Below are 24,541 nucleotides of genomic sequence, written 5' to 3' on the forward strand. Positions count from 1 at the left end.
ACACATTTCCATCATGACAGAGGGTTCTATGAATAGACTGTCAGAAAGAAAGAAGCCACCCACATTTGCTTGGAAATACAGAAAATTTAATGGCCTCTGTGGACTGCGGTAACATAAAAACTCGAGATACACAGTTTCATGTCTCTTCTGCTCTGATCTAAGCAAATTCATTCACTTATTCATTCATTCATTCATTCAATACACATTAACTGACCACCTACTATGTCCCAGGACATGTGCTAGGTTCTGGGGATAGAAAGATGAATAAAGGAACAAAGCTCCTGCCCTCCAGAGGCTCACAATCTGATGGTGGAGGCAGACAAGTGAAAAGGCAAATCTAAGGCCATGAGGGGAGTGTGATGATGGGAGAGTCAAGGATAATATGACAGACTCAGACAGGCAGCCAGCTGAATCTAAGGCTTTCAGGGAAGACTTCACAGAAGGCGTGATTTCCAAAGTGGGTGTTGAACGATGAATCTGAGTTGGCAGGTTTCGGGTATTTTAGAGAGAATGTTTCAAATCTCAGAGAGGCACAGGAAAACATGGGTCACCCGGGGACCCGTGACTGAGTGGATCTGACTAACGTCTCAGATGCGGTAGATACTCAGGCAGTGACTAGAACAGAAGTCAGATGTTGTCCTCAGGGGTGGAAAGAGGGCAGCGCTAAGGAGGAACAGGTGTCGGGGTGGAGAGAAAGGAATGAGAAGGAGCTTCCTTTTGGACACGCCAAGTTTGATGTGCCTGCAGAACGTTCAAGAGGGTAGGCGGGGCTGGTGCTCAAGAGCAAGGTCAAGGGGTACAGATTTAAGGACATCAGCCTCAAGGCAGTGATTAAACGAAGGGCCTGGCTGAGTTCATGGGGGAGGGTGTGCAGAGAGAGATGAGGACAAACTGAGAGTGACCCAAATGAACAAAACCAGCTCCAGGAAATGCCAGCCTATCAGGGGCAGGAGAGAAACGGGGCCAGGGGAGAAACCTCATTAGAGGATCATCGCAAGGATACGGTGCCTGGAAATCAAGGGCTGTGAGGCCAGCTGAGGCAGAGAAGCCAAATAACACGAGGGCTGAAAAGTCCCCACAAGAGTCAACCATGGGAGGAACCACGTTCATGGACTCAGGAAGCCAGGCTGCAGTGGGTTCAGGAAGAAATGGAAAGTAAAGAAAGGCAGATAATAACTGTGGGAGACAAAGCCTTTTTAAAAAATACTCAGCCTTGAAGATTATGATCAAAGTGTCCCCAGCACGTCTATTAACTGCTTTGAAGAAGCCAGTAGACAGAGAAATGTGAAGAATCCAGGGTGAGAAGGAATAAACGGGAAGCAAGGCCCCAAGGACCTAGGACGGGATGGGGTCCAAAGCATAGGTGGAGAGTTTGGCTTTGGAGGACAGGGGCTCCCATTCCACGGGTGTGAGAAGGAAGCGGGAAGGATGAGCACAGACACAACATGTGTGAACGTGGGAAGAGGAAATTGAGGAATCCCATCTCCTGGACTCTCCATGAAGCAGGAGATGGGGTTCTGCTGAAAGCAGAGGACTCGCTCGAGGACAGAAGTGAAGACCTGAAATAACCACTGGGCAAAGGGAGAGCCAATGAGAAGCACAGGAGCACGCCTGGGCTGCACCCCAAGGCCAGCTGAGGTTGGAGAGGAGGCCATGGAGGCGCCTGGGCTGAGAGGTGCCCTTTTCCTGGCTGTGCTCAGACCTCCAGGTGCAACAGAGGAAAAACAAGACAGCTGGATTCATCCAGGACTGGACTCTGCCGAGTAGGAATGGGGGATGGGCAAAAAGGAAAAGAGGCTGATGCCCTGGTTATCCGGAAAGATGTGAAGACAGGAGGAGGGTGACACACTGGAGAAAATACGATGTCATCTAGTTATCAGGGGTGGAGGAAAAAGAGAAGTGAACAGATGGGAAGCCATGACCAGAGAGTTAGACATCAAAAATGAAGAAATTGGGAATTCCCTGGCGGTCCGGTGGTTAAGACTCCGCCCTTCCACTGTGCGGGGGCACAGGTTCGATCCCTGGTCGGGGAACTAGGATCCCGCATGCCACAGAGGGCAGCCAAAACATGGAGAAATTATGGGTGATGACAGTGTCCAGGGTGTAACTAAGAGAGGGTTTTAATGGAGGAAATGGAAAGACACCTGGAATTGAGTAAATAAAGAATCTGTAAAACAAGTGGTTTAGATGGTTTGTGAAAGTGGACTTTGAAGACACCAAATTTGAGGAAGAGGGGATGGAAAAGAAGACCATGAATGTGGGGGAATGACCAGCGGTGTGGCAGGTGACAGTGACAAAGAAGGGAAGAGGTTTGGGGGAAGGTTTCATATGAGGATAGAAGAGGGACCATTTGAACTGGCGCAGTTAGGTCCCCGGCAGAGGGCTAGTGCCATCCTTACATGAGCTTGGAAGAACTGTCAGTCTCCCTGTGAAAGTTCTGAAGAAGCAAGTGTCCCCAGTGAAGAGCCAAGTGCCAGGTACCAGTATTCTGCAAAGAGGTGCCACCTTTGCAGAGTTTTTGGACAAAGTTTTTGGCACATTGGCAGAGCTGTTGGTCAGGTTACAAGGGAAGCAGTGGATCATTCTGAGGACGAAAGGGTGGGGATGGAGGAACTGACACTTTAGGCACAGATGACAAATATGGGGCCTGATGGGATCGCCTGATGCGATCACCTGACCTCAAGATGTTAGCTAGAGCTCTGGGGTCAAGGGTGGCCCCAGAGAGTGTAGAAGACTTGGTGACACTCTCAAATGGGGGGCTTTTGTCCAGGATCCCCCAAAACATTCGTGAGAAGTTTGGGACCCCAGAAGATAACAGGACAATGGGACAACTAGATTGGTTGATTCCCAAGACCCACACTCTTGGGTGGAAACCAGAGCAGCCTCCCAGGAGATGAGGGCAAGTTGGTCACACTCCCAAAGAGGTCCTCACCTAGGTGTGCAGAGTCCAGACTAGACATTCCTTCTGGTAAGAAAAGCAGAGGACCCAGGGAACGGACAATGAAAGAAATCAAGCAAGGGAAGTCATAATTATTCGTTACTATAAAATAGAGATTTACTGGGGGCCAGTGATGAAGTCTAAGCTGGTAAAGACCACCCAGGCACGTGTGACAAAATAAAAGACCCAAAGGCCAATTCCACTGGACCCATGATCATCAGGTATGTGGGTTTCCAAGTTTCTCCCTCAACTTCACCCTGAAGAGACTTCTTCAATCCTAGGAGGCCAATGGCCAGAAAAATCTCAGCTATTATCCAAGTAGCCCCACGTCATGGGAATCGCAAGGCTTGGCAGGGAGGGTGTGGAAAGGAAACACTCCCTCTCTGTGTTCTAGAAGTAGTTTCAGAATAATGCTGGGAACCCAGACTTTAAACTGAGGCCTCAAGTGGTTTGGGCAAAGCCCTCCTTCTGCGTATGTGCCCTTCTGAAGAAGTTTCAGTTCTCTGAGTAGGACCTAAAAGGCCCAAAGACAGCCTCTTCTTCATAACTCCATAACTTCATAACTCACCTGAGGAAACTGAACATCACCCATCCCAGTCAGCAAATCCTGAATATTCCAGAGACACCTGCACAGATAGGTGAGTGGCCACCTGAGACTCCAGGTACCTGCCACCCTTAGCTCAGCTGTCATCTCCTCCATGACACCCTCACCACTACACACACACACCAAACACATGCCCTCCACTGTACCCCCTCTCTCCATAGAGTTTACCATTGCATTTATTATCACACTGTGCTTTAATTGTTTACATTTTGCCTCTCCAGCTACATTTGGAGCTTCTTTATCCCTATAAATATTTATCCCAATAAATAGTTGTAGGAGGAGTTGGACTGGTCTGGGATAGAGTTAAATTGAATTGAACTGAGTTGAAATGAACCGAAATGACACTGGGAAAAAAAGAGTAGGACATTCCCGCAGCAACAAGGCTGAGCGTTATGCTGATTTCCTCATCAAGGGTCTCCCCAGAAACCCACCACCTCCAGAATGTCTCCCCAGTTCCCCAGCCACGGCGCCCCTCTCCCACCAGGCAGGTCCTCATTGCTTCTTGTGGAACAGAGCCGGCGCCGGTTCCTTGCTGGGTTCAGCCATGACCTGCATGGGCTGGTTGTTCAGGGCGGCCTTGCGCATCTTGTGGTACATGAACTCGTTCTGTTGGAACATGCGCAGCTCCATCTCCGTCTGCATCCGCATGGCCTGTGGGACGCGGATACACCGAAATCAGTGATGACAAGCCCCCAGGATGTGTTGGTTTCTGACCTACCTTGGCCCTTTTGGAAATGACAGACTATGGGGTAAGCGGCTCCCAGCCACTGAGATTCAGCTGTACCTCCTCAGAGGACACACACACACACTCACACACTGCGAGTCTAAGGTCCTGACAGTGGACTCCATTTGTTAGGAAGAGGGAGTCAGACCCCTGAGAGAGTAGCTTGAGGGAATGCTTTCAGCAGAGAATGTTAGTTCTTAGGAACTGCTAGGTGGGGACCTGGATTTGAGCCCTGGTTCCTGCACTTAAGTCCCATCAACACTGTGGGACATCAGGCAAGTGACTTAATCCCTTCAGCCCTCAGTTTCCTCATACATGAAATGGGTGAGATTCCCTTGTACTTTACAACGGCCGGGAAGATTACAGCATGTGACACATAGAAAAACCCTCATTCTCCCATATGTTAATTCAAGAAATATTCTTCAAGGGCTAGGCTTCGTTGAGGGGCTGAGGTTAGAGCAGTGAATACAATGACAAACACTTGTATTTGACAAGCTTAAAGTACTGACATACATTCTATGACACCAAAGTCTGTCCTCTTTCCCTGCACTACTGCCTGAGGACAGTCCTTCGAACTCTGTCACTTTCAAATAAATCAGCCCTCGAAGCACAAAGCCAACCAGCAGCTATGCAGAGCATGCCACTCACTAGACACTGTTCTGAGTGCTTTTCACATATCAATTCATTGAACCTTTGTCACAACCTCACCCTTTTTTCTCCATTTTTCTGATGACAAGACTGAGGCCCACACACTCAATATTTGTAGCCACACAGCTGGAAAGTGGTGAAACTGGAATTGGATCCCAGCAGTCTGATCCCAGAGTCTGTACTCCCGGACTCTACTCCATGTGGCACGTTTTCTAATGTACGTACTACACACACACGCACACCATTAGGTTTTCTCAGTCCAGGCTTGGAGCATCCCAGCGTTCGAGTCTCAATTTTGCCATCCACTCGCTTTGTGACTAAGGACAGGTTACTCCCCTTCTCTGGGCCTCAGTTTTCTCAGATGTAAAACAAGGGGAGTGGACTAAACATTTCTGAATTCCCTTCTGGTCTAGCAGGCAATCTAGGGTCTTTCCAAAGGCAGAGTCTAGCACTCAGCTTTCATCTTCAGAGAGCCCAGACCTGCCCCAAGAAGCCACTTGCCTCTAAGTCCTTGGTGATGGGGTGGGAGGGTCCGTGTGTCACCAGGAGAATGCCGTAGGCTTTGCAGATCATGCTGTGCCCCACCTCAATGTTGCCAGCATGCCAGTTGGTCAGCCCTGTCCGCATGATGGCCATGCCCAGCTGGGCATTGTTGGGGTGATACAGCTTCCTGTAGGGGCAGAGCAAGTAATGATAACACATATTCCCAACCTACCTTTTATCTGCACAACATTTGACAACTTATAAAGTGACCTCACTGATTAAGTCCGTATACTCTCCCACCAGAGCTGTGCGGCATCAGCCATCAAGGGAGACTAAGGCACACAGAGATGCGGTGAGATGCCAAACACCCCACGCGGAGAGGCTGCAAGAGCTGAGACTCTGACCTAGGCAACTGAGCCGAGTCCTAATGGGGAAACGGGGTCAGGATTGTACTTGGAACTGGAGTACAAGGAGCTGGGAGCCTTCAGGAGCTCCCCAGCCATCTCCTTTGAAAGGGCTAGGAAGTTCAGGGGAAAAAAAATAATTTGAATGTCCTTCTTGAGACAGAGTTGTATTTTCACCTCCTTGGCACTCTCTTAACAGGACTTCCTTTTTGCATGTTGTACCGTTTTCCCAGATTTTGTTTATGAGTAACATCCACTCAAAAAAAATGCAACTTTCTTATGCCAACGTATTCATTTGGCCAGAAATACAAATTCACATGCCAATGTGGACACATAAGGCAAGAGAGGACATTAGCGGAGGGAAGGCAAAGGAGTTGCCTTTTACAATTTATAAGCAAGAATGGCTGACACCGCTTTTTTTTTTTTTTTTTTTTTTGCGCCTTGCTGTGAAGCATGTGGGATCTTAGTTCCCAAACCAGGGATTGAACCCACTCCCCCTGCAGTGGAAGCGAGGAGTCTCAACCACTGGACCACCAGGGAAGTTCCTCTTTTTTTTTTTTTAAATAAAATCTAAAGCTGACAAGATTGCCTCTGTTGATTGTTAGGGGGGAAAAAAACCTTTCGAAGCACTTAAAATCAAGCCAGATTTAGCCTTAAGGAAACCACAAGCAGAAGATGCCTCCCACATGATAGACAAGCTGGAGGATTTGGGAAAGACCAGGGATGACACATAGATTTCATCTCAGGTATCAGATCTGATTATTTGGACATGATTGCTCAGAACACCATGATAAAAAGACTCAGTTATAAAGAGGAGAGTGATCCATTACTGATGCCTGTTGTGGGCGCAGGAGGGAGAGGTAGCAAGATGTATGCCATCCCTTTGCCATCCCTGGAACAGACACATTTCCAGGAGGATCGTCACCTACATATAGCCATCCACCATCCTCCTGGCGTAGTGTGAGGCCTCCTCAAAGGCCTGCAGGTAGGAGAGGACCTCGGAAACGGTACTCAGCATCCGCAGCGTGTAGATGTTGGTGTCAGCAAACACTGGCTCCTGCTTCTGTAGGCACTCCCGGCATAATTTCACAACCTAGGAGACACAGGCCCTGTCCGTTATCCCTGCGCCAGAGCACATGCTTAATTCACATATGGGAGCATCACGGTGGCATTGGACACTCGCTCTTCGAAGCTTGAGGAAATTGCCGGCAGAGAAGGGAAAGCACCAGTTTGTGATCTGAATAGCAAAATGGTCCTGTTTGGCTTAAGATGTAGGGATGGCAAGGGTAACCGTGGGAGACACAGCTGACATGGCAGAATGAGGAGTTATCATAGAAGCCAGGAGGGAGTTATGAAAGCCATGTTCGTACATATATATGTACTTCATCTCACAACAACGCAATGAGATAGGCACTACTAATATTCCCATTCTCCCAGACGAGGAAACTGAAGCACAGAGGGGCAAGTGCTTTGCCAAAGTTACACAGAAAGTGAGCAATGGAGCAAGCATTCAAATCAAGCAGTGGAGCTTTATCTTAACCATCATTCCCATGATTCTGCATCCTGGCTGTGCTTTGGAGTCATCTGGAGAGCTTTTTTAAATCCCGATGTCTGAGTCCTACCCCAGACCAATTGAAACTGAATATCCGGGGGAGGGACCCTGGCATCCTTCACATCTGCCCCTGGGTGGCCCTTATGCACAGTGACGTTGGACAGTCATGCCCTGCTCGAAGCGTACAGGATGGATTGGCAGAGAGAGAGGCCGGGCGACCCATCAGGAGGAGGCCACATTGGTCCTGGCGAGGAAGAAGATGGGCCTGACCACAAGCGGCTTTATAGTCAGGCTTTTCTGACTGATTCATGTGTAGACATATCTTCAGTTACACCCTACAAAGTCAGATGGTCTCTAGATTTTAGTGGTTCATAGTTCTCCTCTCCTTCCCTTGCCACCCTCATGGGAGAAATGTCACACAATTCTTTCCATTTCAAATGCGTGGAAACCAATTTTCTCCGAGACTCTCCCAGAGGCCCACGGGGCAGCTGGGTAGGGGCGTGACAAGGTGTGAGCTGGCAAACAATCCATCCTGAAGACAATCCTTGTTAAGCCCACGGGCAGCGGCCAGCCCTGCACCCGACCCTCCCAAGCTTGAGCAGAGAAGAGGACAAACGAATGGAATCAGGAGCTCCAGGCCCTACCTCGAGCCTCTGCCATAGATTTTCCATACTGTACAGCAATGCTTTGTTCATGGGACTCTCTCCCCACAACCTGACACAATTCCTGGGAGGCAAGGAGCATGTCGTGTGTTGGTCACCCCAGTAAGGGCTCAAAAATGGGCAAAGAATGAGTGAGGAAAGGAGGCAAATGAAGATAAGAGAAAAGCAGATAGAAATGAACAGAAATTAATCTCCCACATTGCCATGCCCTAGTGCCACCCAAACCTAGCTACCAAATTGTTTAAAGAGCTTGGGGGAAAAATACTGATTCATGGTCCCTGTGTTCTGTTGCAGACTAGATGAATCACACCTTAGGGGGTGAGACACGGGAATCTGTATTTCCAACAAGCTGCCTGAGTGAATTCAGTGCAAGCACATGCTCTGCAGGTCAGTGTTGGCAGTGGGTCTCAACTTTAGCTGCTTGTTGAAATCACTTGGGAGCTCTAAAAATCTTGATGTCTGGGTCCCACTCCTAGAGATTCTGGAGGAATTGTCCTGAGCATCAGGATATTTTCAGTGATTCTAGTGTACAGCCGGTTGAGAACTCCTGGTGTTTCTAGAGCCAGGGTTGAATGCACAGTTAGTAGATCTGGAAACTGTAGCCAGGACACGTGAAAGCAAGACACCCACTGTCATTTCCAATCCTCCATCCCTGATATCACAGACACCCCCAGCCCCAGGACATCTGTCAGGCTGCCTGTGCTCTCCTCAAACCCAGTTTCAGTGAGTTGAACGGTCACTGAGAACACACCCCTAAAAGGTGCTAAATGCTTAAGGGCAAGAAGAGTCATGGTCTCAGCCAAGGGACATCTTCCAGAAAAACAACCTGTTTTGTAGCCTCCCCATCTTCACCCCTCCACCACCACCATTTCCCTCCTTTACTAGAGAATCTTTCTGCCCTCCTCCCCACCCCCACCCCCTATAAAAATGAATTCTTACCTTGTGGTACAAACCCTCAGAGCGAGCCTTGTCAATTTTTTCCAGCGTATCCTTGGAGAATTGTATCATCTCCTTCACCACCTCCTGAGAGGGCTGGGAAAGGGAGGGACATTGAGTTGGAGACCCCTTTGCGAGGCAACCCACTGCACCTTTGAACAGCTGCCACCTTTGACATTCACTGTAGTACAAGATTAATGCCTTCTTCATTGAATGCTTCAGTTCTATAAATGCCGCTCAAGGTCCCTATAGCTCAGGACTTCCCTGGTGGTCCAGTGGTTGAGGACAGAGGCCGGGGACTTGACCAAAAAATATCATACTCCAGTTTGCCATTGGAGCTCATTAAAGAGGGCCCTGTGGCTATGGGCTGTCAACCCTTCCAAGTGTCTCTGCATCCAGTCTATATTTCCTTGTCTAGACCAAAAGGATATCATGAGACAACTTGTCAGCTGTGAAATCTAGACCTAACAGACTCCCTATGTTTGCCTAAGCAGTCTAGTGATCTTGTAAAAAGAAAATGAGGTTTTGATATTTGAGGTACCATAATTAAGAAGCCAGTTCCCATGAAGGCACAATAATTTTGAAGAAAAAGTGCCAAATTTCTCAAAGACCAAAGGAAAAGTTTGCTTGCTATGTTTATCCATATCAGAAGCTCTTTTCTGGGGGGACTTCCCTGGCGGTTCAGTGGTTAAGACTCCTCGCTTCCACTGCAGGGGTCACAGGTTCGATCCCTGGTCAGGGAACTAGGATCCTGCATACCACATGGCAAAAAAACCCAAAAAAACTCAACAGCAAAAAAAAAAAAAAAAAAAATACTAAAGAAAGAGAAGTTCTTTTCTGAAAAAAAGATTTTTGTTTTGCTTGGGCAAATCTAATATAACTTTTTTCCAAAATAAAAATACCTTTATTATTTATTCTGACTGTAAAATTAACATATGCAAACTGTAAAAAATTAAAACATATTAAAAAGTATGGAGAAAAAAGTAGAAATCCCCAGAACCCAAACAAAGATGGACACAGTACGTTGAGGAGTATTTTCCAATGAGTATACAGAGGAAAAATATTTAAACTATTTAACAACTGGTACAGGAAAGGCACTGACCAATCAAAGGCACAGACACATCAACAAAGAGTATGTCTATATGACAGTATCAGTGTGTTCTGGCTGAATTGCAGTCCTGCATGTACACACATGCATGAGTGTGCATATGTCAATAGCATCAATCTTTTTCTAACTGGAATAATAACATATTTCTGCCTATTGCCTGTTTTTTTTTTCACTCAGTAGATTGTGGATATTTTCCCATATAAATATAAAAACACCTATATTGCCTTTTTAATAACTAGAGTTTTCCACTGTACAAAACTAGAATAATTTAATCAGTTCTCTGGTCGTCCAATTTTTTCACCACAAAGAATCAGGATCAACAGCTGTGTGTATATCTACTGCTCACATTATTTTGTGAGGTCACCGCCACTAAACTACCAAAAAGTAAAAAGGAGAATGGGCATCTGTTCCCTTAAAAATACAGCCCCCTAATACATGGAGATCAAGGGTCTTCCCTCAGGCTCCCAGCTGTCTTGAGCCAGTTCCACAGTGTCCATCTTGTAATAGGAGAACCCGAACCCAGGACAGCTTGCTTCAGGGTCAAGATCACTTAAGGAAGTGGGATTATATTTATTCTTCTCCCCACCTCACCTACTTTGGCTTCTGCAGAGTTCTTGATTATCCCTAAAATTCTGACCACCTTCATTTCCATATCCTTCTGTATCTGGGCCTCCCTGCAATTCTTCTGTATTTGTTTCTGTACTTGTCTCACAGCCTGACTCCAACATTTGATGCATCCATCAGTGCTCTGACTTCTTCTGGCAGGTCTCACTCCTGTCTTAACTTTCGCCTTGACCTTTGATTTGGCGGAGATTTCTGGCTTCTGGCTGCCTTCCTGCCTGACGACCCGAATGTTGGCTTCCCGCCCGAGTGCTACTCAGCACTCAGTTAGCAGACCATGTCTTGGTCCCAAGACCAGTCATTTCAGTGTGTGTCTGCTTTCCTTAGCCCATGTGAATCAAGCACATTAGTAAGAGGAGTCCATATCTTGCCTGGTTGTGTGGAGTTCTGTGACTGGTGGTTCGGAGGTGCGTCACCCATCCATCTAACGTACATCTTTAGTTTCACCTATAGTTTGTTCCCCAAGCGTTGGCTCATAAAATCACATCTAGTTTATGAGCACTAGTCTCCAATCTACTGTTAAGTTCCATTGTCTTTAAAACTCAAAATTCTTAGTGAATCTTCTGGAGTAACCAATATCTTGCAGGGTAAATTCAGGGAATACCAAGCTGTTAGGTGTTAATAAAAGCCTTGCTCAATTTGATGTTGTAAGGAAGAGCGTTACTTTAAGCTCTGGAAGGGAATTAAATTTTTTTCAAGGAGGCAACTGCCAAGGTTCTCAAAACAACCTGGCTGAAAGGTTGTTAACTGACACAAGCAACATGTGATAAAGCTATTCCGAGAAGGGAAATGGGCTGTTCCACTTGGCTCCCTTTTCGGAGTAAAGGCAGGAAAACCTGATCTGCAGATAGCCCACAGAGAGAGGCTCCCCTCTCCAGGAGCACCGCAATTAATAGAAAACAGGGAGGAAGAGAAAGGAGCCAGAGGAGAAGGGGTAGAAGCCAGAGGAGGGGAGGGAAAGAGGGACATTAGCTCCCCAACCTTGAAAAACTGGAACATTCCTATAGTGAAAACCATAGCTGAAGGCTGGAGAGAGAGAGAGAGAGAGAACCAAACAGCCTAAACAAGGAGGGTCCAAAGCTACAATCGGGGGAAATTGGTGTTATTTTCTCATTTTTAAAATATTTGGTTTTTATTTTTATCCAGGTCTATATGTGTATGTTTTTATTATATTTATTTAGTTATTTATAATATATACATAGGAGTCAGAAACAATTTTGATGCCAATTTAAGGTTTGAAGATGAGTCACAAAGGCTGGTGTATAGAAAGGAGCTTATCAGGCTGGGATAAAGCATTATTTAAAGAAAGAAAGAAAAGCAACTGTGATGACATCATAGATAGAAAAGCTTGAAGGAACTGTTAATAAGTTAGTCCAATGCTCCACTTTACAGATGAGGAAACTGAGACCCACAAGGAAGAGACTTGCCCAAGCTCAGACGTTCAGGGTCACAGCCAGAACTAGAACACAGGCCTCCTAATTCTTCAGTATTCTTTCCACTACAATATAATGGCTTTTTATTACGCCTTCAGATGCACTTGCTTTTAGAAAGTTATAGTCAATTTTTTATTCTGCTTACTTGTTTTGGTTGAGTCATTTTTATTTTGAATTATTTATTTTAACAGAGAAACCCAATGTGATATAAATAGACAGCTTTTGCTTTGAATCCAGGTCGGTTCAAGCAGAAATCATCAATGTTTTATATCAAGAGAGATGTCAGCTCTGCTAATTCAGACTGAAAGACGTGGGCATACAGTCACCAGCTGGTAAGCGTATCTAAAGTGAAGGGACAGAACTAACAGCCACACATCACTTATTTAACTATTGGAATTGTCAGGTAAATATTGAAAAATTTAGAGAAATGACTACACAGTTGTTTCACTTAATTTCTGAAGGGAGAAAAGAGGGTCTGGCCTCTTTAAAAAATTAGGTAGTGGTGGAAGCAAGTTATGAAAAAAATACTCAGGGCCAGGCACCAGGAGGGAAGGCTGGCTGGCTTGCTGATAAGACACATGTTATCCTGCAGGTTCTGGAAGGTCAGGGTGAGGGTGGACACAGTAGCTTATTCTTTTCTGTAGCTCCTGTGGTACTGTGTTCAGTGCCCCACACATACGTGTCAATACACATTTCCTGGAAAACAGAACCTTTGATTCTGTGAAAATGGGGTTGTTCCTATAAGGAACACATTCCTGACTGTTTTGTATCCTGCCTGGGAGGGATGACTCTCAACTTCTCCACACTAGGCATTGTTGATCCATTGGTTACAGATTCCTCCTCCTACTTCTGTCTGTTTAGAGACTGACTCTGCTTGCACACCCATGTGGGGTGAGTGAATCTGTGTGAGGGCATGTGTCCCTTTTAATTTAAATAATTTAATAAATTTAATTTTAATTTTCATAGACAGTAGCATACACAGTGTTATGGGTTGAATTTCATCCCCCCCAAAATTAAATTCCTATGTTGCAGTCTTAACCTCCAGTACCTCAGAATCTGACCTTATTTAGAAATAGGGTCATTGCAGATGTAATTTGTTAAGATGAGGTCATACTCAAGTAGGGTGGGCCCTTAATCCAACAGCACTGGTGTTCTTAAAAAACAGTGCCAGGTGAAGAGAAAGAGACACATGAGGAGAAGACCATGTGAAAAGGCCCAGGGCCAGCTACAAGCCAAAGAAAGAGGCCTAGAACAGATCCTTCTTTCACAGCCCTCAAAAGGAACCAGCCCTGCCAAGACCTTGATTTCAGATTTTAGCCTCCAGAACTGAGAAACAATACATTTCTATTGTAAGCCACCCAGTTTGGGGTACTGTGTTATGGCAGCCCTAGGAAACGAATTCATATGTCAATGTTCAGCCCCTTAACTCTTTTCCCTTAAGAAATAGAGCTCAACTTTTACAATTACCAAGACATGGAAACAACCTAAATGTCCATCGACAGATGAATGGATAAAGAAGATGTGGTACATATACACAATGGAATATTACTCGGCCATAAAAATGAAATAATGTGATTTGCAGCTACATGGATGGACCTAGAGATTATCACACTAAGCAAAGTAAGTCAGAAAGAGAAAGAGAAATACCATATGATACCACTTATATGTGGAATCTAAAATGTGACACAAATGAACTTATCTATGAAACAGAAACAGACTCACAGACATAGAGACTTGTGGCTGCCAAGGGGGAGGGGGATGGGAGAGGGAAGTATTGGGAGCTTGAGACTAGCAGATGCAAATTATTACATGTAGAATGATAAATAACAAGGTCCTACTGTATAGCACAGGGAACTATATTCAATATCCTGTAATAAATCATCATGGAAAAGAATATGAAGAAGAATATATATATGTATGTATAACTGAGTCACTTTGCTGTACACCAGAAACTAACACAACACTGTAAATCAACTATACTTCAATTTTAAAAAATAATAAATGAGAAAAAAAAAGAAATAGAGCTCATTCCATGTCTGTACACAAAGGTCTACCTCATTAGTTTATTTTCTTAACTTAAATATTTCCCTATTGGTGGTTATTTAGCTTTTTTCCAATATTTTGTTGTTCCCAACAATGCCATAATGTACTATCTCTTTACACATATATTCCTGTGCACATATGCAAGTATATCTGCAGGGTAAATTCTTAGAACTGCTTGGCCAAAGGGTAAAAAATATTATATATTAAGAATAAAAATAAGTTAGTGGCAAAAGAAGCCTCGAATAGCCAGAAAATGAAAGAGAGGTGAATCAAGTGGGGGAATAGAGTTATCTGGACAGTAGCACTGACACTACTGGGTAATGAAGTCATTGAGAGGGGTCCCACCATCTGAACCTAGAAGTCAGTTTTGCTTGTAGCCTTTGCTCTAACCAGAGACAAGTTTCTGCCCACACTTAGGATGCAGAAGTTGAGTTGATTCAGAAGTATATTTGTATCTTAAATGCTCTGGTGAGCTGTGAATTATATAGAAGTGCTGGGTTAGGTTCCCCGAGGAGAATGGCCCCCGGTTAAAAACCTATGTGTGATTTTTCAGACCTGACCATAGGCAATTCCAAAGGCTCTACCTGGCAGGCCTCACGGGTGGGGGGAAAGCTGCCCTCCCCACAAGGGATTTGGTGCAGGGCCAGTGCCCCGCAGTCTGTGAAGGGAGATGCAGTCAAGGACTCAGGTCCCCCTAGCAGGTCACGCTCTTCGCATATCTGCATTCCTGGCCCAGGTGCCTTCATTCCTAAGTCTCTCTCTCTCTCTCTTTTTTTTTTTTTTTTAATTGAAGTATAGTTGATGATCTGAGGTCTTAAGGTCTTCTTCAGGAGCCTCTACAAAGGCCTGCTTATTGTGAAGGGGGCGCTGGGGGAGATTTGAAAACACTTTTCCCCACTCTGACTCTCCACCTGTGTGCCTTCCCATGGGGGGAAAATAGACCAGGGGGAGTCAGCGCCCACTCCAGTCTCAGCCTCCTGCTTTACCATCATCGGAAGTGATTAAAGCCTTGCTGCTTTAATCGGCTACTTTGACACCTGGCAGCCTAGCTCTCTCCCAACTCAGTAGAGCCCCTGACATCCCCCTTTGGTAAGACTTCCAATGCTCAGTGGTCTCACCATCAATTAGGCAACAGTTACTCAGGAATTACGCATATTAAGCAATCTAAACATTGCCCAATCTCCCCATTACCCATTTCCATGGGACTAGGAATATCTTTGTGATAACCCGACAACTAATCTCTTTGCCCATCTGGTGTCTCTATATGGAATTCTCTGCATCACTTAACCTGCAAAGGGGCAAGAAGGAGGAACTTAAATTTACTGAGTGTCTACTCTCTATGTAACTCCTTTTACATATATCATCTCGTTTAATCCTCATAACAACCCCTTGTAGAGGACGCCACCATTCTTATTTTACAAATGAGAAAACAGAGTGACTTCCCCAAACTCAACCACCTGGCAAGCAGTGGTACCAGGACGCTAGCTGGGCCCCACCTGCGTGCTCTGTCCACCACCCACTCTGTCCACCAGGGCAGTGGTGCCTTGGTTAGCTGTGGAATCTGCCCTTGCCCGGCTCTTGGGGAAGATACCCAGAAGCACCCCAGTAGTGGGGTTGCCTGTACCTTCGGGTCGTCTTTCACACCCAGGAAGAGGTCGTCCTTCAGCCCTTTCTGGCAGTGCTCACACGTGCAGTCAAAGTAGTACTGCTTCTTCAGCTGCCTCTTGCGTTCTTCGCTGACGTTAAGGAAGTCGATATAGGACACGGTCAACTCCTCTCCTTCTGAGATCTTGCCCAGGGCCCGGAGTTCAATTCTGGAGCAGGGTAAAGCAGAAGAGTCCATCAAATCCGGGGTGGGATGTATGCTCTTCAAGGTTTCAACAAGTTGAGTCTCAAAGATAACGACCTCCACTAACACTGAGAAAACTCCATTCCCCCCCCCCCCACAAAGGGGGAGATGTGATGTAAAGGACAGTTTTCTGGATAGTTCTGCTCTACTCATTATAACCATCAAATCTGCTCCAATCAGCTAATTGCTCTGGAATCAGCTCAAATAGACTCCCAGTAGAGGTCTGGGCTCCTTCATAAAAGCATACAAAGCTTCCACGCCTGCAATTCTCCCAGTGCATTTAGCTACTGATTGTCCGTAACAAAGGAATGGAGAAATAATAAGGCAAAAACTCCAAACAAGAGAAGACTTGATAGTCATTTCTGGTTACTTTGGAGACTGCTTCTCTCAGAAACACGCACATTCAGTTACCCAGAAGCTTGGCCTGTTCGGTGTCTAATTATAAGCCCCCTCTTACCTTAACCTTTGGTCCAATGGTTCAGACCTAATTTATGTTAGGAGACTTATGCCTGGAGATCTCTGAGGCAAATAAAGGCTAGCTCTTTATTAGCCCACTGCATTGTTCACTTTTGTGTTTACTGGGGAAAATGGGTTTGGGGTTGAAGGTGGTTAGCGAGAGCAGATGACATTGCAACCCCCTTCCAGCCTAGACCTGACCCTCCAATTACCTACATCACTACACACCTCACCATGTAATAGATACAGAATGTACTGAAGACAAAATCCCACTGCACAACTGACACCCAGCTAAGCCAAGCTAGCTGAGACCAGCCTGTGGGCCTCTCAGCCATGCATCTTCCACCCAGGAGGCCAGAAACTACAGAAAGAGTGGTGAGCCTGGCAAGCTGGATCCTAAGCTATGCTCCTGTATCCCCCCCAACATCAGGGGGCCTCCCTGCCCAGAGGGAACCCATCACCCAGAGAGCGAGGGGCAGGATGCAGAGGGCTGGGAAAGCATCTACAGAGAAGTCCATGGCCATTTCCTTTACCTCCCAGAGAGACTGATTCAGATGCCACGTGAAAGGCAGGAGAAGATTCCAGCACCAAAGAAAGGTCCCAGTCAGAGGGAGCCCCTTCCACGTGCTCGGAGGTGACAGCCAAGCGAGGAACAGCAGTGACTGGCAGGTCCAGGCCCCTGAAGTGACCACTTAAGGTTAAAGAACCTTCTCTCAAAGTGGGGTACACTGCCATGCCCCATATATGTTATAATATATATAAAAACAACTATACAGAGCCTGGCAAAATCTGAGTGCCTGTTCATCTTTTGTTCCTCCTTTCCTTTCTTCTCCACCCCAATTTTTGGCTGTTACTGCAGGGATAAAAGGCAAGAAGGAGAGGAGGGCAAGATGATCCTGCTTACAGCTCTGCTTAGAATCCTAATATGACCCAGCTACAGGGGACCGACCTTCTCATTTCACAAATGAGGATGCTGACACCAGAGAGGTGAACTGTCCCCAAGGTCCCCCAGCACTTTGGCGCCAGGGTCAAGATTAGAACTCAAGAGCTTAACCACATCATACTGGCCTTGCCTGATTGTCTTCAGTCTGCCTTCCAGGTCTTCAATGCACAGGAAATGGGATGCACCAATACCCTTGAGATTAGGACTCTACTGATGTCCTAGATAGTTGCATAGGAGCAACTCCTGGGCCACTGTTGAATGTGATCTCTGGTATTGGTCCTGGTGGGATAAGTAGCAATTCTGCCCCCACTAGCCATTTCACAGAGGCAGCTCACTATACTGACATGTCCTCATTCAACAGTGAATCAGTGGCCAGTTGAGTTGGCCAGTAGCTTTGCTTCACACCAAGGTTAATCCAATTCTTACAAGGTCTCAGAGTATCTCAAATTATTTCAATGATATTAGAGAGTTTTCAAAACCAAATTAATGTAAAGTCACTTAGGTATAAGAAATGCACATTTATATGTCCCATTTTACCTAACTTGGAACTGGGAATCAGGAGAGGAATAGTGACCACCATTCTGTTTCGGATCCCAGACCTCTTCCATCTCTAATGTTCTGCAGTTCTACAGTTCAGCCAATTGAGCCACAAGTAGGCAACTTAAGTATTTCTTGTAGAGGTCAGGAGCAGAGTCCAGGGCCACAGAGACTTAGAATTAGGAAGGTCCCTAGAGATGCTCTCATCTTGACCTTTGCTCTACAAATGTAGAACCAAACACCCAGGAGATGATGTGAATCATCCAAAGTCCCTTGCAATGCACATCCACACAGACTCAGATGCACCGACCACTCCTACCCCTGCCCTCCCAAAGCCCAAACTTCCACACAGCATTTTGTTGTTAATCCAAAGATCATCTCAAGTACTTTCAAGCCCACCTTGAGAAAAAGGCCCACTGGGGCTGTGGAGTTGTCATTAAGAAAAGTCCAAAGTAAAATCTAACCTAAACCACTAATTCATAGTTGGCCAGAAGCAATAAAGAGAATACTATGAATAAATACTTATCAAAAACATCGCAGTTATGGGTACCATTTTCAGAACCAGTCTGAGTGAGAAGTTGGAGGTTATAAACAAACCTTTAGTCCTTTAGTAGGTCAGTAATGACAACAGTCCGCATTTCATGATAAGCAGGGTTTAAAGGGACAGTGTGGGTTTTTGCTAAGATGATGTGGACTGGAAAGGACCTTCATGCTTTGAAGTTGGAGGAGAGAGAGAAATGAGGCGTAAAAGAGAGGGAAGTGTAGGCACAGCAGGTAGTGGGTGGGTGAGGAACAAAATGATAAATATAAACGCATTAAACACGCAGCATTCAGCAAAGACAAGATTCTGGGGAGCAGAAAGACATTACGGACAGACAGCAGCCAAGGAGTCTCGTGAAGGGGCAGCCCCAGCAAACCAGGCAAGTGAGGGAGATGGGTCAGAGCAGCAGGGATGTTTCCAAAGACTGACCCACCTCATCTGGGTGTGAAACATGGATTTCACTGCCTCATGACTGAAAAACAAAACAGACACCCAAATGGAAATCATTACCATTGGCTTATCCCGTATGGCTAGCAAGGGTGCACAGCACTCCAGGTTATGCCATCAAAGCTTTGGCCATCACAACCACCGCTATCCCAGCCCCTCCTAGCTGGGCTCGCTTGACAAGACGCAGCCTGGTATAGTGGAAAGTGCACTGGATTTGGAATGAGAAGTTCTGGGTTCAAAGGGACTCAGCCCTGGACAAGTTACTTCACTTCCCTGGGCCTCAGTATTCTCATCTGTAACCCGGTAATGAGACCGTCGTGAGACAATGCACTTAAAAGTAGAGTGCTACAGTATTTTTCAATGGCAGGGCAAAAAAAGTATGTGAACCATTCATGAAAGATGCTCCAGGTTGCCCAGTCCTGTTTGAGCGCCAAATCATGGGCAAATCGGGCTTGGAGTACCCCTTCAGAGCCTTGGGGTTTTCTGAGTGGTACACCAATAAGGTCTTCAACTTAAAGTCCCCAGCGGTGTTGCCACCAGGAAGAAGCATCAAGCGATCTTTGGATGATTCAAACCCTGGCTCAGCTTTCTCTTCTACTGAAATAAACCTTCCTTGAGGCATTCTTTTCCAAAAAAATAAAATAAAAGTAGAGTGCTAAGAAAACACATGGGAGGCTATTATTATCCCACTAACAAGCATCTTGGACAAATAAGGGTGGCCTCTTTGAATGTCTATTTTGGGAACAGTTTGAACTGTGTCTGGAGACCCATCACCCAGGTAGTATGCAGAAATTACTGGGGTTAGAGTTGGGCTCCTAACACCACATCCAGTGTTCTTTCCGCTATGGCAGGCAGCTAGACAGTGACCGCAGTCACCCCTTGCGCAACATCCAAGAAGCTCGGGTACAATGTGGCTGCTCGAAATTAGTGAATGCGTGGAAGCCAGAGCGGGCACTGGTGATGATCTGAAGAAAGGGCTCCAGGTTCCTGCAGCTGCTACATGTGGTGACAAGAAGAGCTCTGGGTCACCACCACTTAGGGGAGTGGTGTCCAGAAAGACCAGTCCCACATGTGCATTTGATCTTCTCTGCCAACCAGGGTAACTCCAGACACCAGCTCCTCTGGGGAGGATTCCATGAGGTCCAGGCCAGTGACCCCAAGAGGCTTACAAAGGGAAAAACAAATGCTGGGGAAAGATAATCATCTGGGTCCAAAATGAACTGTCCTGTCTTGAGTGACTTTCTCAAGTGCTTAAAAGCCTACTGTCATGCATGCCCTTGCTTCCAGAAATAGGAAGGAAAAGGGAAATCAGAGCCCTCGCTCTATTGGAGCTTAAGCTTGATTCTTGGCTGAGAACCAGCAACCATTATCTTTGGGGGGAAACCTGCTCATTGTTGATGGCTTAGAGTCAACTTGCACCTGTCATAAGAGCTCGTCTCTAAGAGCAAAAGAAATATTGTTTAGGCCTCATTCCCCCAAAGCCCCCCAGCCTGAGCCATGGAGAACGAGGGGCTCATCCTGTTTGCTGACTCTTCCCCATTTGCACCCCACCCCAAATGCCATTCTCTGCCCTTCTGTCCCCTGATCTGTGCCTTCCAGGGGGGCAGGGCTGACCTCTGAGGGCTTCATCACCCAGGTTCCTTGGCCCTCTGGCTTCTGGTTGGGGTTTGGCCAATGGGAGGAGATCAGAAGATGGGAGGAGAGAGAGGTTGGGGTATTTAGTCTCTTGGCTCGCCCTCTGCCTCGCCACGGTTCTAGCAGTGACTGGTTTCTCTACAGGTACAGCCAAGCTGTTGGAGCGGGGGGGTGGGGAGAAAGGGCCCCCTCCCATGGCTACAGCTCTCACCAGCTGCAAGAACAATACTTCTTCCATTGCCCCTCCAGGTCAAAAGATGGTAATGGTTTCATTCTGTCGCTAGACCCTGGGCATTTCAACATTCTTTGTCAATTTCTTCGACTCCACCCACACTTCTGTCAATTGTCCTTTTACTAAATTCTCTTAGGGTAACCCCTGAGTGTGCCTTCTGATTTCTGCTGGGAACTTGACTGCTTCTGCCAAGCGCCTTCTCAGTGGATGATGTTCTGCAATGACCTCTAGATAGAACATCTCAGGCTTCAAGTTCTAAATTATGTAGTAGTTAGAGGTTTACCTAACATATCTAGACAACCTCAAGAAACATACAGAGACTCCAAAATTACTTATGTGGAATTCTTTGCCATCTTCCTCATTATGTTTCTCCTATTCAGAATTATTCTAGAATAAAATTTCTATTTTCTGTCCATTTGAAATCCATGCTAGCTCAGGTTCAACAGGTTACTTTTGGTTTAAATCAAGTGTAGAGACAATACCATAAGGTCTCCCCATCCCCATCATACCAACCCAAGTTGAAGACATACTCACTTGCCGTTGTTAAATATGACCGTGCAGTTGGGCCAGCAGTCATGGTTCACCAGGCCCAGGTTGGGGAAGATGCCCACGCCCACTGCCTGCAGGCCTCTCTGGTCACTGAGCGTGAAACCATTGCAGTTAATCTACCCAGGGGAAAAGATGAGAGTCAGCTAACATAGACTTGGCGCAGAACACCCTCCAGCTGTTGAAAGTTTTTTAAAAAATAGAAAACCTGATCTCATCCTGGAAATGCTTAGAGAGTCTGGAAACAAAACAGTCAGTCTCCTATTCTCTGTGTGACTCCAAATGACCCTCAAGATCAGTACCGTGGGAGAGTCTCATATTTGTTAAAATGCACCACCATCTTGAAAATTTGGGGTAGCTGTATTCTAAAAAGGCCCAAAATGGGAATTCCCTGGTGGTCCAGTGGTTAGGACTCGGTGCTCTCACTGCCGGGGCCCCAGGTTCAATCCCTGGTCGGGGAATTAAGGTCCCACAAGCCGCGTGGCACAGCCAAAAAATAAAATAAAATAAAAATTAAAAAATAAAAAGGCCCAAGATGGAAATGTTGGTTCTGAGAAGTTTCTCCTTTTTCCTGTATCTGGGTCTCACGAGTCTTCCCCAGTGTCTCTCTTGGTTTCTCTCTCTGTGCCCTCCTCTGCTTTGTGTGTGTGTGTCTCCTCTGCTATCTTTGACTACTCTCAACTCCTATAACTATTCATAAAATAAAATTAACATCTGTTTTTGATTATTTTGTGTCTGGTGGATACCTTGTACTCTCTGTCCACAATTTTAAAATCTGATGAGTGCAACATTTACCTCTGAATGCCAGGCAAATCAAATTGGTTACCGCTTATACGGCACCTGATTTCTTTCCTTTTCCTTAAAGAAAGTTATTTTTTATAGAAATGGATTCCAAATGTCTGCTCTCAGGGTATAAAAAAATGTATAAGAATAAATATTACCTAGGATACATTAATATCTGCACACAAATTTCTGCCAAATGTAAAAATCATATATATAAATACATGCTATCTATAATATTTATAACACAATATACATTTATAGATATATACTGATCTGTATAGCACACAGCTATTTGTTATTGATACTGGAGGATAGTCACTTTCTCCATCAATCTCATTGGTCACTCAGCAAGTACATGAAGTTAAGTCCGTCAGTACCACTAATAAGCTGTGTTACCTTGGGCAAATTTCTTTCTTCTCTGAGTTCTTATTTTCCCATCTGTAGGTTGAATAAGTTAGACTAGATGATCTCTATGGGTCCTTTCAGCTCTACACCTTGGTGATTACACCATCCTTGGCTGTAGTCCCCAGACCACCTTAGAGATACTCAAGATAGTCTATGACACCCATTCACACCAAGGCTGTGGAGCATAGAAACTCCACATGTGAGAGTAGAAACTCTGGCATCAGACAGATTGCTTCTAGACCTTCCTTGGACACCAGCTCACTGTGTGACCTTTGGCAGTCCTATAACCTCTCTGGCCCTAGGCTTTCTGTTCTATAAAATAGGAATGTTAAAACCATGGACTTCATCTTGTTTTGGAAAGACTGCATAAAATAATATCTGGAAGGCTATGATGGTTAATTTTCTGTCAACTTGGCTGGGCTGTGGCGACCAGATATTTGGTTAAACATTATTCTGTATGTTTCTGTGAAGGTGTTTTTTGGATGAGATAAACATTTGAACTGGTAGACTTTGAGTAAAGCAGATTACCCTGCACAATGGAGGTGGGCCTCATACAATCAGTTGAAGGCCTTCATAGAACGGAGACTGATTGCCCCTGAGCAAGAAGGAATTCTGCCAGTGGACTGCCTTTGAACTTGAACCACAATTCTTCTTTGGGTCTTCAGCCTGATGGCCTACCAGCAGTTCCCACAGTCACAAGAGCCAGTTCATTAAAATAAATCTCCTTCCCTCTCTCTCTCTCCATATATATATATATATATATATATATATATATATGCTATCCATAAGATAATGCATAGAGTATAATATACTATGTATATATACGCACATACCTACACACACACAAAATACATCCTTGTGGTTCTATTTCTCTGGAGAACTCGTACTATTACAGAAGCACCGGCACATGGTGAGGGATGCTGAGTGTGACCATGCTACTGTCATCACAATAACCCCTTCCTCAGCCCACTCACCAGCCCCCCAGAAGGGGCCGGGCCTGCCAGATGGGAGACATGCCCCCATAGCCCACGGCCTGAGCCTGCAGGTCCACTGGGCTCCCACCCCCTCCTCCCGGACCCTCATGGCTTCCAGAGGCCTGGAGAGGTTGCTCAAGGCAGTGCCCTCCAGAAAGCCCCTACTCTCCTCTCCCTGGTTCCCCATGATCAGCACATCAGATGTGGGAAAAGGAAGAGTCTTACTTCCAAAGTGACTGGTGGGCAAGAAGGAATAGTGACTGGGTCTTCGTTTTCAACGTGGAGAAGAGAAAATATAGGAAGTGCAGATGAACGAGAAGGTAAATCAGCATCAAAATCTACCGCTCAGAGCTAATGAGTAGTTTACGCTTGGGGTGCTGACTTCAGCCACGGCAGGAATGACCTCAGAGTAAAGGCAGACCAGCAAGAGAACTGGGTGAAAGTTCGTCACGTGAGGTCTCTGTGCCCCTCCAGCGCTTCTCTTGGCCTCCCCTTCCACTCTGACCTGGCAGCATCTGGAAGGTCCTTCGTCGGACAATCCCAGGCGCCACCCCACCCGCAAGGCCGCTTTGGGAGAAACCTTACCACGCCGAAGATCCGCGAGATGTACTGCATGCTGAACTGCTGGCTCTGGGGCGGCCAGTACTGCAGGAAAGCGTCCACGTCCCCCCGCAGCTCCTTCTTCTCCTCCTCCCCGAAGTGCTCCACGTGGCTCTGCAGGTCGTCCACGGAGACCAGGCAGCCCTCCGTGAGCCCGCCGCCCTCTCTCTCCACCCGCCACATGACCCGCGCCGCCAGCCTGCGCGGAGGGGCGGGGTTAGAGAGGCCTCGCTGCAGTCATTCGTTCAGCAAACGCTTGCTGAGTGTCTAGTGCACGCCCAGCACAGTGTTGGGCCCAAGACACCGTTTTAAACTAGAAGGATGGAATTTCTTGTAGCATGAAGCTTCCTAGAGTGGGGGAGACCTAAGTTGAAAAGATAATCTAAACTACTGTTAAGTGCTGTGCCCAAAATCAAACAGGGTGACCTGATAGGGAG

General features: G+C 46.1%; 1 protein-coding gene and 1 non-coding gene across 3 annotated transcripts in view; one reads left to right on the forward strand and one right to left on the reverse strand.

Annotated features, from left to right (window-relative positions):
- Positions 1-64: 64 nt before the first annotated feature.
- Positions 65-24,541, reverse strand: part of SMYD1 (SET and MYND domain containing 1) — a 42,105-nt gene continuing 17,628 nt past the window's right edge. The window contains exons 3-10 of one of the 2 annotated variants that reach the window (XM_007175306.2): positions 24,090-24,303; positions 21,331-21,461; positions 18,916-18,954; positions 15,781-15,970; positions 8,955-9,047; positions 6,731-6,894; positions 5,416-5,584; positions 65-4,193 (exon numbers count right to left, since the gene is read on the reverse strand). In XM_007175306.2, the coding sequence (XP_007175368.2) occupies positions 4,035-4,193; positions 5,416-5,584; positions 6,731-6,894; positions 8,955-9,047; positions 15,781-15,970; positions 18,916-18,954; positions 21,331-21,461; positions 24,090-24,303 (1,159 nt within the window). In that variant the 3' untranslated portion in view covers positions 65-4,034. The remainder of the gene's footprint in view (positions 4,194-5,415; positions 5,585-6,730; positions 6,895-8,954; positions 9,048-15,780; positions 15,971-18,915; positions 18,955-21,330; positions 21,462-24,089; positions 24,304-24,541) is intronic. The other variant, XM_007175307.2, reaches the window with a different exon arrangement.
- TRNAE-CUC (transfer RNA glutamic acid (anticodon CUC)) lies at positions 21,731-21,803 on the forward strand. The gene has a single exon. It is a non-coding gene; the product is annotated as a tRNA-Glu (tRNA).

The sequence above is a fragment of the Balaenoptera acutorostrata genome, chromosome 12 (genome assembly GCF_949987535.1).
Source record: "Balaenoptera acutorostrata chromosome 12, mBalAcu1.1, whole genome shotgun sequence".
NCBI classification, from domain to species: domain Eukaryota; kingdom Metazoa; phylum Chordata; class Mammalia; order Artiodactyla; family Balaenopteridae; genus Balaenoptera; species Balaenoptera acutorostrata.